This window comes from Populus euphratica, unplaced genomic scaffold, assembly GCF_000495115.2.
Source record: "Populus euphratica unplaced genomic scaffold, PopEup_1.0 scaffold25.1, whole genome shotgun sequence".
NCBI lineage: Eukaryota > Viridiplantae > Streptophyta > Magnoliopsida > Malpighiales > Salicaceae > Populus > Populus euphratica.
This window is the reverse complement of record NW_011499851.1, coordinates 237,150-253,604: the sequence shown is the minus strand read 5'-3', so window position 1 is coordinate 253,604 and position 16,455 is coordinate 237,150. Positions and strand designations below refer to the sequence as shown.

The 16,455-nt window shown below is 32.3% G+C and overlaps 2 protein-coding genes across 2 annotated transcripts; one reads left to right on the top strand and one right to left on the bottom strand.

The window, feature by feature from the left end:
• Window positions 1-2,866: 2,866 nt before the first annotated feature.
• LOC105121363 (monocopper oxidase-like protein SKU5) lies at window positions 2,867-6,991 on the top strand. The gene is made up of 9 exons (XM_011019957.1): window positions 2,867-3,224; window positions 3,486-3,595; window positions 3,774-4,044; window positions 4,138-4,276; window positions 4,803-5,169; window positions 5,494-5,859; window positions 5,966-6,044; window positions 6,344-6,543; window positions 6,634-6,991. The coding sequence occupies exons 1-9, from the start codon at window positions 3,081-3,083 to the stop codon at window positions 6,734-6,736; spliced, it is 1,779 nt and encodes a 592-aa protein (XP_011018259.1). The 5' UTR covers window positions 2,867-3,080; the 3' UTR covers window positions 6,737-6,991.
• Window positions 6,992-13,202: 6,211 nt separating this feature from the next.
• LOC105121362 (protein YABBY 4-like) lies at window positions 13,203-16,160 on the bottom strand. The gene is made up of 7 exons (XM_011019955.1): window positions 15,861-16,160; window positions 15,548-15,703; window positions 15,311-15,434; window positions 14,146-14,194; window positions 13,955-14,030; window positions 13,684-13,758; window positions 13,203-13,563 (listed from the first exon to the last, which is right to left on the bottom strand). Exons 1-7 carry the CDS (start codon window positions 15,951-15,953, stop codon window positions 13,492-13,494), a joined length of 645 nt encoding a protein of 214 aa, XP_011018257.1. The 5' UTR covers window positions 15,954-16,160; the 3' UTR covers window positions 13,203-13,491.
• Between the last annotated feature and the right edge of the window lie 295 nt (window positions 16,161-16,455).

Sequence of the window (16,455 nt, the reverse complement as noted above, 5' to 3'; positions counted from 1 at the left end):
CAAGAACATTATAAATTTTGATAAAAAAATTGCCACCTCAAAATACCTAAAAATAAAAATCAAAAGAATTAAATATAATAGAATGGACTCTAATCTATTCTTTTAAGGAAAAGACCACCTATATCTAACTCCTATTGAGAACGAATTTATTGACATAAACAAAAAAATTAACTTTTTTATGGTTAAAATGTGATCATCAAAATCACATTTTATTTTTTCTATTAATTTTAGGCCATTTTTTTTAAAATCTTGATCCTTAACTACAAATTAAGTTTCATTCTGAAAACCAGGATTCAATCCACCACTAAAATATACTTCAATACTTTGTATAAGTGAGATAATACAAGTTAAAAATAAATCTCAACACATAAAACTATGCTATTTAAGATGATGAAATTTTGATTTATTTTTTTAAAATTCTATTTGAATTCTTTTATATATATATATATATATATAGATTTTTATAGAGAATTCAAAGTGGGATGAAAAATTGAGAAAAGAGTCTTATTTGTATAAGATATAAGAGCAATAACAATATATATTTACAATTGATATCAAAATAAAATTGAAGTAAATGGAAAATTTTAAGTTGATGAATATTGAAATGAGACATATACCTTAATGAATAAAAATAAATATTTTAATAAAAATAAATTGTTATTTTAACTAACTAGTTTTAGTTATTTTTCTAATAAATTAAGATAGTGATAGTTTAATTAACATATATATAACTTATTTTATATATTTAAAACTCAAAAATAAGGATCTTCATTTTTAAATCCACACACACAAAGGAAAGTTCGAGATACACCTCATCTCTCTTAAAATATATCTCTGAAATCTATTTTTAAGTTTTTCCAATTTTTTCTTTACATTATTTATATCGATAATTATTTTAAACACTGCAACTATAACCATGAAAGCTCAAAGAAAAGTTAAGAGAAAACTATAATCAGTGTCAAGCATTTTATTTTTATTTTTATTTTGTTTGGGTGTTTAACTTTTATTTTATTTTATTTATTCGAGCAATGAGATTTTGATTTCTCTCTCTCTTCTATTTAAGTGTTTTTTGTCTTCCAAAACTATTAAACACTGACATGGATGGTATCAATTGACACGTGCCCATTTTGTACTAATATGTGGGAAAAATAGATCTGTTTGAAATTAGAGAAAACTGCTAATTTAGTGTCCAATCTTTGATTTTTATTATGTTCGAGTACCTATTCTTTTATTCTACATATTTGAGTGATCAACCTTCGAATTTATTTATTTATTTATTTTATAATTTGAGTGCATTTCATCACTTGAAACTGTTTACATTCTGACATGGCTTATATCAACTAACATGTAGCAAGAAATTTCCCTCAAAATCATTAAGAAAAAAAAATTATATAAAAATAAAATCGGTAAAAATTGAAGACAAAATAGAAACATTAAATAAATTGGTTTTGTGACAAGTAACTAAAAAATGTTATCATTTTCTTCCAGCAAAATCTCACGTCATTCCTAAGGTTTTATGTGTTAAAATATAATCCACCAATTTTCCGATATATTATTTTATATATGAGTTTAAAATATTTATGAAGGCATGTTTATTCAATACAAAACTCATTTTATGTATTTTTATTTATTTATTTTGTTCTCAATAAATTCAAACATGACTTTACTATGCGTTAATCGATATTTAAGTGGTGAAATACACTCGAATAAAATAAGAAGAAGAAGCAAACCTTAATCACTGTAGGTAATATAAAAAGTTAGGCACTCAAATAGAACAAAAATCAACAATTAATCACTAAAATTGTAATTTTTTCTAATTTTGAACAAGACTCACTTTTGATCAAGGGCTTAATCACTAAAATTGTAATTTTTTCTAATCTTGAACAAGACTCACTTTTGATCACGTCATTTTAGAAAGGGTATATTTGAAAGTATTGTTGTAATTATTTTTTAAAGTGTTTTTATACTGAAATATATTAAAATAATAATTTTTTATTTTTAAAAAATTATTTTTAAAATCAATGCATTAAAATGATTCAAAATATATAAAAAAGTAATTTTTAATATATTTTTTAAATTTTTTATACGCTATAACAAAATGACAACATGCTAGCTGATACCGTTTAAATATTAGTATTTAACAATCTCAGGTAATGAGATGCATTCAAATAAAAATTAACTACTCAAATACATAAAATATAAATCAAACATTTAAATAAAATATAAATAAAAGAGTTGTTCACTAGAATTTATAGTTTCTCACGAAATTAATCATAAATATCAAAACCTTTTTTGTATCAAAATTATACAAAATATATTTTAAAATTATTAATTTAATTTTTTTTTCTAAGCTAAGTAGGCATGAAATATTAGATTGATAGGAAAGAAGTTGTATGGGAAACATTTTCCACGCACAAAAACCCGGTTTATATGAAGTGGGATCCATGCATGGGCCATGCGCGCTCTTTGGCTGGCAACCATGTGATATTTTAAGAGGTAACTGAACGCACTGGCTACTGGTTGTCACCCTTTCTCTCCTGTACAGATAGTGTATACCACCGGTCATTTCTTAAGATATTTTTTATTTATAAATATATTAAAATAATATTTTTTTATCTTTAAAAATTGTTTTTGGTATTAACATATATAAGTAATCTAAAAAAATAAAAAAATTAATTTAAAATTAAAAAAATCTTAAATTTAATGATGTTAGGACCACCCTGCCACACATAGCTGCATCTACCACTCTCTCTCTCCCTTTTCCCTCCTCCACACATGAATTATGACCGGTTACCGTCAAAAAGCTTGAGGAGCAGTCACTCGGACACAATTATACTCATTTCTCGACACAGTCACACAGCCCAAAAAAACCACCACTACAATCAAAGTGAACTGAAATAGAGCCGTTTCTCTCTGTCCAAAAAACACCCACAAAGTCTTTCTCTCTCTCTCTGCCACGGGCTCTAGTTCCTTCTCTTCCTTTTCTCTGTCCTGTCCTGTCCTGTAATGTAAACCATAACCAACTACAAAATTACGTTCTAAATTTTTGTTGTTGTAAAACATCGAAAGTTGTTTAAAGGATGGCTTTGCGTAGCAAGTTTTTAGCTTTGTTTCTTATCCACATTTGCTTGCTTTTGAGCTTGTGTTTAGCTGCAGATCCTTTTGTTAGTTATGACTTTGAAGTCTCCTACATCACTGCTTCTCCTCTTGGTGTGCCTCAACAGGTTGGTTCTTTAGATCTCTCTCCCTCTGGTTTCTCCTTTTGCCAACTTTTTTACTCTACTTTCAGTGGATCTTTTCATATGGGTGTACTTAATTTTGATTTTTGACAAATGGCTTTGCTTTAGTTTCTATCTTTAGCTTCAGATCTGCTAAGTTTTGCTTAGGAAATGGCAACCCGAAGTTAATGCTGTAGATTTAGCTAGTAGAATAAAATGAGCTCGTGAGTCATGCTGCGATGGTGTTACTTTGCATTTGCTTCGCAGGTTATTGCTATAAATGGAAAGTTTCCTGGTCCTACTATCAATGTGACCACTAACAACAATGTTGCTATCAATGTCAAGAACAAATTGGATGAGAATCTCCTTATGCATTGGTATTTTTCTTTCCTTGCTGCATTTTTGCTATTAATTTTGAATTAAACTGTGAATTGTATGCCATAGTGTCAAAGTTTGGTTCTTTGCTAGTGAACAGTGAAATTACTTGGCGATTTAGAGTATAAACGGTGACATGTACCTCTTTTACTGACTGGAATTTGATGGTGGATGTTATAGGTCTGGAATTCAACAAAGGAGAAGTTCATGGCAAGATGGGCTTCCTGGTACTAACTGTCCAATTCCTCCGAAGTGGAACTGGACTTACCAGTTTCAAGTTAAAGATCAGATAGGGAGTTTCTTTTACTTCCCTCCTCTCCATATGCAAAGAGCTTCTGGTGGATTTGGCAGCTTTATTATAAACAACCGGGCTATTATTCCAATTCCTTTTGATACTCCACATGGGGACGTTGTCATTTTGATTGGTGATTGGTACAAAAGGAACCACACGGTTAGTTTTTGTTAAAATGTTGAACTTTAATAGTCAGGTTGCTGATGGGAGTCTGGTTTACAATTGTGATGCTGATTTAATTTTGGATTGAAGGCTTTGAGGAAGGCTCTTGATGCTGGAAAAGATCTAGGGATGCCAGATGGGGTTCTTATTAATGGCAAAGGCCCTTACCAATATAACACAACACTTGTCCCTGATGGCATTGATTATGAAACCATTGAAGTTCAACCAGGTGATTAGTTTTCATTTGTTATATTGACATAGATCCTAATAACTGCTCCCCCTTGTTACTAAATGGAATTGCTTCTTCCCTCTGTTAGAATTTCTTCCCGAGTAATGCATTGTAGCAGCTCTTTAACCTTCCAAATTAGTTAATGATTGCTAGACACAAACCATATACCCTTTCTTCATGGGTATTATTGTGAGACAATTCGAGAGGTAGAGTGATGACATGGGATGGAAGAAATTCCAATAATGTAGGTGGCACACTCTTTGTGAATTTGGTAAATCAGTCATTTTATACTCTGTCATTGGCCTCCAGATTTTAATGGAACAATTTTGTCTTTTAAATGATTGACGTGTTCAAGAAATAGGGTAGTTTCAAAAGATTTGTAGATATGTTCTTATGTTAATTGCCTATCGATGCATCATGTTAGAATGAAACTTCCTTGTGCTGTTGTTGTACTGTATTGCTTATGATGGAGTTCCTAAAGATCAAGCTTACTATTCTAAATAATTGATGTTGCTATATTGGACAGGGAAAACCTATCGCATCCGTGTGCACAATGTTGGAACTTCAACTAGTTTGAATTTCAGGATCCAGAACCACAATCTGCTCTTAGCTGAGTCAGAGGGATCATATACAGTGCAACAAAATTATACCAGTTTAGATATACATGTAGGACAATCTTATTCTTTTTTGGTGACAATGGATCAAAACGCAAGTACTGATTACTACATTGTAGCTAGTGCACGGTTTGTGAATGAATCGCAGTGGAAAAGGGTTACTGGTGTTGCAATCTTGCATTACACAAATTCCAAGGGGAAGGCAAAGGGTCCCCTTCCAGAGGCACCTAATGATGAGTTTGACAAAACATTCTCAATGAACCAAGCAAGATCCATCAGGTTGGCTTCTATAGTGGTTAAAATGCCTTACTGCATTGTTTAGCGATTCTGAACTTAATGAGTGCTCTGATTAATAATTTCATCTTTCCCTATAAATAGAAAAGCAACTCTGATTTGAGAAAAAAAGTAGTGTGTTTCAAAATTTTGAAAAATTAGGACCGTAAATAAGCTACCTATTCCTTGCTGCTCCAAAGGAAAATATTGTATTATAACCTTGCAATCAAATTTTAACGGAATTGAATTTCTGTATTAGAGAATTTTCACATTATTATAAACTTTAATCGTTATAATTCACTCTGAGGATTCGACGGTCAAACTGTGCAGATGGAATGTTTCTGCAAGTGGTGCACGTCCCAACCCTCAAGGCTCATTCAGATATGGCTCAATCAATGTGACTGATGTTTACGTGTTGAAAAATAAGCCACTGGTAAAAATTAACGGGAAAAGACGAGCAACTCTCAGTGGGATATCATTTGTCAATCCTACTACTCCAATCAGGCTTGCAGACCAGTTCAAAGTGAAGGGTGCGTATAAGCTTGATTTCCCTGAGACGCCCCTTACAGGACCACCTAAGATGGCAACATCAGTGATCAATGGAACATACAGGGGATTTATGGAAGTCATTCTGCAGAACAATGACACCAAGATGCATAGCTATCACCTAAGTGGATATGCGGTTTTTGTTGTGGGGTAGGAATTCATTTCCATCCTCGAACACTTCATTACATTCATCAATGTGTATAAAGGGTTTTGAGAATGTAGATTCAGTCACAAGTGCTTCATTGATTTATTTCAGGATGGACTATGGTGAATGGACAGAGAACAGCAGGGGCACATATAATAAGTGGGATGGGATTGCACGCTCCACAGTCCAGGTATGTTGTTGAAAGATTTTTATATACATTCAGAGTCAGTGAAAATCTTGGTTTTCACAGTTTTTAGTCATCATTTTTCCTCCCCTGTAAAGTTTTTCTAGCTATTTTTTCACATTTTTTAATAAAGAGATACACTGAGAAAAAAAAAAGATTAGGTTAAACTAGCTGCTTGCTAGTCATTAACTGGTGTTAATACCGACATGGCAACACCTATAACAGGCTAGTTAATAGCGCATGCTATCCATATAGTTATTTTGTTTCTTGTTTGCAACTTGATTATAATCTCGTATTCTGTACAGGCCTATCCAGGAGCTTGGACGGCAATTTTGGTTTCACTTGACAATGTTGGAGTCTGGAACCTCAGAACAGAAAACCTTGACTCCTGGTATCTTGGCCAGGAAACGTATGTCAGAATTGTCAATCCAGAGAAGACTAACAAAACCGAGTTGCCCATTCCAGACAACGCCCTCTTTTGTGGTGAACTTAGCAAATTGCAGAAGTATAGACCATTGCCCGTTTAATTTTAACATTCTTCAAAGTCATCTCATAGGCGTGACATGATTCTCATAGTACATTTTCTTTCTTTCAGGCCAGAAGATATTTCTTTTGCAGTATCAATCACAGGTAACAGATCAAAGCTATTGTTCATGCTGCTGATGGCTGTCTGTGCTTTGATGCCCGTTTTTGGTTGATGTTCCCTTGTGATAACTTGCCTTTTGTCATTGCTTGTTCGAGCCTGTCTTCTTAGAGCAGTTTGTGCTTGTGAGTGCTTAGTTGTGTAATTCTAGTTCTGTCGATAATTTTCGGTGATTTCGACATGTATTTTAGTCTCCTCCCTGGGTTTTTTGGTTTAATTTATTGGGATTATCATTCTTTTAATGCCTGTAAGTTGCACTGATGGCAATATCAAGTATTGAATACAGTTTTACTTCTCACGAAGCTGTTTTGCGTGCTTTTCCTCTATTGAAGCATGTGGGACAACTTTTTTTACTTTCCAGCTGTTGAGTTTTGATGAATCATCCATACTAGAAAAACCAGGCATTTTTCCTTCAAAATGTCTATGCTTTTGAGGTTTGATACGCGGGGCACCAGTGCTGAAGAGCGATCTATCGAGGTAAAATTTATCCTTGTATGCCCGAGATCTTAGTAAATCACACGGAGCATTTGTACTTGAAAGTGACAATTAACGTAGAAGCTGTAATGCATTGAGGCCATACAAATGGTAGAATGTGGAATCATGTTTCTTTTAGATTCTCCGTGTGGTCCCTTGTACCACACGGTCGGGTGCGGTGCTGCCACCCTAGTTGGCTCGTCATGTCTATTTGCCCCCCTTTTTTGGAGAGGCCATTATGTAGAATAACTCCCTGTATGTTCTTGCGTGAGAACAGCCCCCTTTTTTTTTTTGCTTAATTCTTGCGTGAGAACAGCCCCCTTTTTTTTATTGCTTGATCATTCGTGATGGCTCATAAATATCCTTGACAAAACAGAACAAGAACATCAGGTGCCATTCCTTGCACCTCATGAAGTCATCCTTTTACCTCATTAAGTTGATGACGAAAGAATTCAAATTTACCAGTACTTAAGCTATTTGTGAACAAGTCTGCAATTTGATCAATTGTTTTGATCAATCTTAACTTAATCTTTTGCTTCCACATCTTTTCTATGAGAAAATGCTAATACACTTTCACATGTTTAATTCTTGAATGAAAAACTAGATTTTCTGCCAAACAAGTTGCTGACTAATTGACACAACACAACAAAACTGTATATAATCTACTCGTTTATGTAGATCAATCATCAATTGTATTTCACCATGACTCTCTTGAGTTGCCATTGTTGTTTTTCGGTGGTGTTTTACCTCTATTGTTGATAAGACTATGGCAGTGTTTGACATTATATTTTTAAAGCATTTGTGGAAAAAATTAATTTTTTTAAATTAATATATTTTTGATGTTTTTCATATCATTTTGATATGATAATGTTAAAAATAATTTTAACAAATAATAATAAAATATTATTTTAATGTGTTTTGAAATAAAAAATACTTTAAAAAACAAACATACTTCCAAACACATTTATATATATTGGTTATTTCTTTTTTTTTTTTTTTTTTTTATTTACGTGAGGTATCCGGGCCAGCTTGTGCGCACTACGATTAATCCCCACTGCCCACTGAATACCCTGCAAACCCAGTAGGCATGTAAGGCACCGCGGAGGTGACAGACATGCACACCAGGACTCGAACCCAGGTGCAGTGGAAGGAGACAAGCCCCTTCCACCGCTAGGCCAAGCACTGGAATGCTATATTGATTATTTCTTATTACACCAAGAAATTGCTCTTGACCCAAGTTTAAACATATAACTAATAGTTAAACAACGAGTGTCGTGATCGCATACATGGCCAACATTACAATAACCAACTTGCATTCTTTATTTTTTTGTACAAAAAATCGTAGTCCACCTTTGTACTCTTTAAATATCTCAATATTCATTGAACTATTTTTAAATGAGATTTCTTTTGATTTTCATATATTTATTCATCACATTTACTGCATACGAAATGTTAAGTTGAGTTAAGATTGAATAGACCAAACCACTATATTTTCTAAATCTTGTCTTTTACCGGCACTTATCTTGTTTGGTTCTATTAGTGTTGAAATTAGCTTGCACCATAGCATTCCAAACTTTTTCAATATATTTTTAGAATATTTACTAGCAGAAAATTATTCCTTGTGTGTGATCAATCTTTTTTTTTAAAAAAAAACCTAATAAATTCTTTTTTGTTGGAAGAATTTATACCTTGTCATTCTCAGTGATGCTTAAATCATCAGTATAAACTAGTACGATAGCAAACTTTCTTCTATCAATTTACAAACATGCTGAAATTTGCAAGTGTTACTAAATAACCTTATTGAATAAAAAATCCAGCAATCTTATCATATCAAACTCTTAGTACTTGTTTTAATTCATAGACTTTTTCAGCTTACACACATATTTGTAATGATCTTGATTTTGAAAACATGCTACTTGTTTCATTTGGATTTCTTGATCCAACTCTCCATGAAAAAAATGCATTATTCACATCAATTTTTTATAGTCTCTAGTATTTGTTGACTGTAGGTAAACCTGAACAATAATCTTGAACTCTATAGGATTTTCTAAGCTAAAAGCATGACTTTTCTAAAAAAATATGAGATAATTAGACTTTTAGATAATTATACATATTTGCATTTATACACATACTTTCATTCATTCTAAATAACATACATACATGCTTCATGTTGAAATATAGGTTTTCAAAGAGCTTTAATTCGCACAGTCTACAACACCCAACTTCGACTAAGAAATATGACAAATAAAGAACGTGTTTACTGTGATGCTCATTTTCAAGAAGACTTGGAGTCTCTGAAAGTTAGCATATCTTGCCTTATTAGTTTACTCGAGCAAGCACTTAGCAATGACTATGGTGAAGGTTCTTCCAACTAACTTGTCAACTTTGTTCAGACCCCATCAATAGTTCAGCCCAAAAAAAAAAATGGTTGAACATAGTCAGGAGTCCTAATACAATTCAACATTTGTGCAGTCAACAATATCAACATCACCTTTTACAGTTATAGATGCATTTGCCTGAAATTTGCAAGTGTTACTAAATAACCTTATTGAATAAAAAATCCAGCAATCTTATCATATCAAACTCTTAGTACTTGTTTTAATTCATAGACTTTTTCAGCTTACACACATATTTGTAATGATCTTGATTTTGAAAACATGCTACTTGTTTCATTTGGATTTCTTGATCCAACTCTCCATGAAAAAAATGCATTATTCACATCAATTTTTTATAGTCTCTAGTATTTGTTGACTGTAGGTAAACCTGAACAATAATCTTGAACTCTATAGGATTTTCTAAGCTAAAAGCATGACTTTTCTAAAAAAATATGAGATAATTAGACTTTTGGTGTTTCATCATCCATACCTAATGTACAAGTGTACATATTTGCATTTATAAACATACTTTCATTCATTCTAAATAACATACATACATGCTTCATGTTGAAATATAGGTTTTCAAAGAGCTTTAATTCGCACAGTCTACAACACCCAACTTCGACTAAGAAATATGACAAATAAAAAATGAAAGTGTATTGAAATAATATTTTTTATTTTTAAAATTTATTTTTAATATCATCATATTAAAACTATTTAAAATCACCAAAAAATTTAATTTGAAGAAAATTAAAAAATTAATTTGTTTTAAAAACACTTAAAAAAAATACATATAGGTTCTTGCATAGTTGGTCCCCCTAGTTAGAGTCCTTTCTGATACAGCCTACATAATTCTTATGAGGGCACCTCTCTCAAGTCTTAATCTATAGTGAAGCCATCTCGATTTGGCATTGAACCCAAAACCTAAGCAGGTTTGTCTTAATATGAGCAAAAGATTTGTTCATATTTTAACATAAAGGCCTATTAATTAGAAACTGACCAACAAATTTGATTTTAGTAAATTCTATTTTAGTTACAAACGTTTAAAAGGGCTTGACATGGTTATGTATTAATGAATCGGGCTTCCTAATCACCAACTATTAAGTTTTTCTATTCCAAACCAGGCCCATAGAGAGTTTTATGACATTTTGAATAAAATAATAAAAACAACAATAATCAATCAATCAATCAATTAATTTGTAAATTGAGGCAACACTTAGATTTAGAGAAAAACTAGGTAAATTTTCACGATTCACTACGAGTTGGACCAAAAACTGTATCCAGACCATAAAAAAACTTTTTGGCGAACGTTAAACTTAATTTAGTAGATCAAATTTAAAAACTTTCTATTAAACTATTTATTTACCTTAAATTTTAAATTAAATCCATTGTATATAAATTGCCATGATGTATCCTTATCCAGTTGACAAGTTTAAAGAAATTTTTTTTAAAAAAAAACTCAGGTCAACTCAAGTTAAGCTATCAAATATATGATCTATATTATAGATTTTACTAGATTTAATTAATATTTTTATTTTATTATATGATAAAAAATAAAAATTCATTCAAAATTAATTAAATATTAGAAGATAAAATAATAAAACCAAACATTAAAAGATTATATAGGAAAAAAATCAAAGAAAAAAAAGGGTAAAAAAACCTAGGCACACAAACCTTGTTTATTATTTTTATAAGAGTGCCCTTATTTTTTTTTTATAAGAATCCAATAGTAATCGACACCTTGCTTGCTGCTACCCAAATTTCAATCACATTATGGTAGTTAGGAATTAAGAGGATTTGAATTGAAAATTAAAATTTATTTTCGATTTATTTTTATTGAAAATATATGATAAACACTATACAAACAATCAAAAATATTTTCGCGACTTATATATATATATATATATGTGTGTGTATGTGTTTATATATATAAATATATTAAATTGAATTAAAATAATCAAAATGAATCCTCATTTTTTTTAGATAAAATCCACAACAATTAAACTTCTCTCATTGTGTTGAATGTTTTAAAAAAAAAATCAATGAGCTTCATTGCTGAAAAGAAGAAAACTAGTCACCTTCTCTCTCTTCAATGTTTTACTTCATTGCTGAAAAGAAGAAAACTAGTCAGTCACCTTCTCTCTCTTCAATGTTTTTAAGTAAGTCCATCTATCTTCTTTTCAACTCAAGAACTAAAAAATATAGAAAATGAATTTTTGAACAAAAATAAAAATTGTCATTAATGTGGAGTTTGCTATATATTTTATCTATTTTTTTATATTTTAGACCTCTATCTTGTAATTTTATATTTTAATCATAATTTCAAGTTTAATATTTTCCAATTAGGCTATAAAGGGATTTGATTGAAAGAAAAAAATATTAAAAAAAAATCAGTTATTTCACTATTGATATGAGCATAAAAATTTCCCCATATTTGTTTTATTTTAGCTTTTTTTGTTAATAGGTACTTTGTGTTGAATAATAGCACTGATATTATTAAAAAAAAAAAAAGTCGTTGGTTTTCCCGCGAAAAGAACTAATTATTTACGATGAAATTATATTTCAACGCCAAAGAGTCCCGAAATTAATTTCTATTATTCTATTCTTTCTTTCTTTTAATATATATCTCAAGTAGATTAAATCGTTAATTTTTTTTAATTTTTTTTTGTGATGGGTTCTGTCCTGATCCTAAATTTGCATCTCGGCGTCAAATAAAAAACCTATATAAAAAATTAACTAAACTGTCACCATTTTTTTTAATTTCTCACAAATAGTGCTGTGTTATTCTAGATATTTAAGATTCTTTTTTTTCCATGCCTTGTTGCTTGATTCATGGACGACCTAATCTCAACCATGCTCAATTGATAAGTTGGGATTAGTGTACAAATACTCACTTAAAAGACACCCTAAGAGAAACCAGAAACACCGAGCAAGACTACGCTGGAACAGAGTCAAAGAACAAAAGCAAAGACACATAAAAAGAAGATACGCAAACTCAGAGAACCAGCCCAGCTTGTAATGATGAAAGAAATCTCTTGAAAGAAAAAGCCAGAACAAAACCATTGCTGAAATCACCAAGATTTCACTTATACTTCTGCAACTAGCATATAAAATCTCTTGTTTAATTTCATTCTTTCTATAAATAATCATTAAGCAATGTGAATTACATTGATTGCCATTGCACGTAGGTGCCATTAACTAGAGCCTCTAGTTTCCAATATTTTGGATAAATTATGAAATGTAATCTGTAATGGATGGACTGACTTTCAATCCTTCATGTAAACTCAGCAATTAGACGTCATTCAACAATCGATATTTTGTAGAAAAAAAGTGTTTAGATGATTAAATTTTAGAATATTGTAGTGTAATACAATAAAATGTGTTATGCATAGCTATCATTTTTCCTCTACAATTAATCTGCCAAACACATCATAAGCGGAAGTATGGAAGAATAGGATCTAATTAGTGTTTGTGAGTGAACAAACAAATTAATTAACATAGAAGAACTACACCACAATGCAGGCTTATTAAACGACAAATTCTTGGATAATTTACTTGATCTAGACCAATAATTAAGGAAACATTCTAGGGGGATATACTGTTAATACTAGAAGGCGCGTGTGTGAAAGAACGAAGAAAACAGAAAAATAAAAAACAAGAAACTTACAGTAGTGACCATCAAATTTTCTCGAAGAATTAACTAGACGTTATATAGTTCTTGAAAGATGTTAAAGATAGAGGAAAGCTGCAAGCAAAATAAACATAGAACATCTAAAAAGCACATGCAATGCTAGGAACATCAGATGCCTATATTAATTAGAAGAGCTTGCAGTCGATGGGTAATGAAGTAATTAGACTAGTTAAAGTACTTGACAAACGTCTTAACCTTAAAATCTTTCTCCAACTACTAAGATTAGAAGCTAAAATTAACAAGATGAGAAGTACGTAGCAGCTCCACTTCTTAGTAAGGGGTAGTGACACCAACATTAGAAGAAGCAAAAAACGCATCGTTGATCAGAACATCTTCTCCTTCCTACGCCAATCCAGATTCAGACAGCAACGTTAGTGTCTTTGATTTATGTACAAATTCATCTGTGTGCAAGATGAAGAACCATTGTGCAAGCCTGCAACGGACAAGGAGTGCATAGGTTACCTGTTGGCGCACGTTATTCTTCTTCATGGTCTGATCGGGCATGAGACCGAAGTGAATATGTGGGAAGTGGGCCCACTGACATAATAAGACAAGAAAATATCAGTCTTGAGGAATGAGGACCCACATACTGCATTTGCTGATGCTAGTATAGAGTCTTTTTTACAGCATGTATAAATAAATAAATGATAACCTCATTTTCTTGTTATGGAAAAGAAAAACCCTAATTTGGTAAAGTAGCTAGAAACCCTAAGAAAAATCTCACGGATCTTACATTCTTAGCCGCTGCACTGAATGCTTCTCTATGACTTATATCTGGATTTCCAGCCTTGATTCGTTGGATCTCGTCCCTGCAAATTGTTGGTCCATTTACATTTGATTCAAATTTAGCAACTTCACATATAATAATGCAAAAAAAAAAAAAAACCTGAGAAAAACAAAGAGGTTGAAATAATTATTGCTCACTTGATGAAGCGATTGTACGCAGAGGGGACTCTTTGTCTCTTCTCTGGAGCTGGACATAAACAGGCAGGCCAAAAACATAGACACATGCATTAAAATCACTTTGCTAGCTTTTAAGTTTTGTTTTCTTCCCCCTCATCTTCTTCTACCGTCACCTCGCATTTCGATCTCTCACACTCACTTCTTCATCAAGAATTCCTTGCTAGCTTCCCAGGAGAAGCAACATTGTACAATCATTTTTTACTAGCATCTAGCTTTTCGGGATACTGCTTTAATTTAATTTATGATCTCAATATTGTCTATCTATTTATATTTTTTGCTAACTAAAAGGCCAAACTATAGCCAGCAATTGTTTTGTTTTCTTGTGGATAGATTAATTGCGTGAGCAAAGGGAAAAAAAGTGGGGAAATCAATTCAGAAGAAAAGAGCGCTAGATTAAGAAATAAACTTAGCAGTTTGATCAAGCAAGAAAGGGGGGAAAGCCTCTCAATTTGAAAGAGATAAAAATCACTTGACTTATTTCCTTAACACAACTTGTATCTATAAATGATGATTTCTTAGGCATAATAGGGAATTTCGAAAAGTGTTCAAGAAGTGATGAATTCTAGAGTGTGTGTGTGTGAATATCTATATATTAGGGTTCTTTACTACCTATTAGAAGTGAATAGAAAAAGGTCCTGACAGTTATTACTAAATCAGGACTCCTGCACAACAGAAAACAGATGATTAAAATGGCAGGCAAGACAGGGTTTGGTTTTTAATTCATGTGACAAATTAATTAGTTCCTTTCTCCCTTAAAATACCTGCAGATCAAAAGACCTTCAAGACTGTTTCGAGTGAGCCAGAAAGGCAAATGGTTATGATTCTGTTACGATCTTTTTTGTATTCTCTAAGAGAATACTATTATTGGACATGTTAAAGTGTAGCGAGTTATTATCAACGGAGATTCTTGATTGAATAAAGAAGGGAAAAATGCATGAATCTCTCACATCAAATGATAAAAGGGTCTTCATTTTTCAAGAGAATATTGGTGAAGTGAGAAACATTTGCCTCCCAGAAAAAAAAAAAAAAAGAGTGAAAAAACATGTGGCACTATGACCTCGAATTGTAAAGAGAGATTCTTGATAGAATAAAAGAAGGGAAAATAATAAAATAACATGATTCTCACGTCTGTTGATAACCGGTGGCCGAGGAAGTTCACGATCAGCCATTCCTCGAACTGTAACGCTAAAGTCATTCACATGGGTTTGATTCATCAAGAAGCTTGGAGTTGGGTTTGGGATCTGATCATCCTGACAGATATTATTCACCAGCATATATTACCATGAGAGAATTCTACAAAATCAAAACCAGAAGTCCACAGCAAGTAGGGGTTAAAGAAACTTATAGGCTTGACATTACACACCAGGAGATTATGAGAAGGAGAGTAGAAATTGTGACCCAAGGGAAACTGACTAGCAGAAGGCAAATACAACCCGCGCATGTTGACGGGAAGGAGATTGGTGCAGTGACCACATCGAACAGTAACTGTCTTGAATAAGCTTGTGCAAGGAACACTCACCTATCATGAAGCCAAGAACCCCAATATATCAAAGAAATGCATACTGAATATAAAAAGAAGAAAGAAACCTAAATTGTCTAAGAAAGTAGAAGCAAAAGGGGGAAAGAGGGTGATAAATATTGGAGACAATAAAGCTGATAATTTGTGATAATAATACCGCAAGCACAGTGTCACAAATGTTGCAATGGACATAACAGAGCTGCTCGGAGGGGGGGAGGTGGTCCAGGGACAAGGAAGAAGAGCTGGACATGGTGTTTAGCCCTTTTCAAGTGCTTTAAAAAAAAAATTGATTGGTGATTGCTCTCTATCTCTGAGTTGATTGATTGATAGATTGACAGCTTAACCAATACCTTGGATCTGCCTTTTTCTTTGATTAGTATGAGAGAGTTGTGTAAGAAAGGTGATCTATTTGGTCTACTAGATACAACAAGAGAGCAGGGGACACAGGAAATCCTTCTCTTCCTTCTATTTATTGCTCTTGTTTACAGGTCACATGCATGCACTATATTTACATGTATGTCTACATGTAATCTATCATATGGTATATATGCCCATGAATGCATGTGTATGTCACATGCATGCAATTAACAGAATGAAAACACCATTGCTTCTATGGCAAATATCTAAAAAAGAAAATCACATGTGTGGTTGTCATTACCAAAGCATATAAGAGAGAGGGTGAGAGAGGGAGAGAGGCGGCAGATGTGGGGGAGAGGAGCCAGAAAGGGACCTGTTGTTTTCACTAGTTAAGA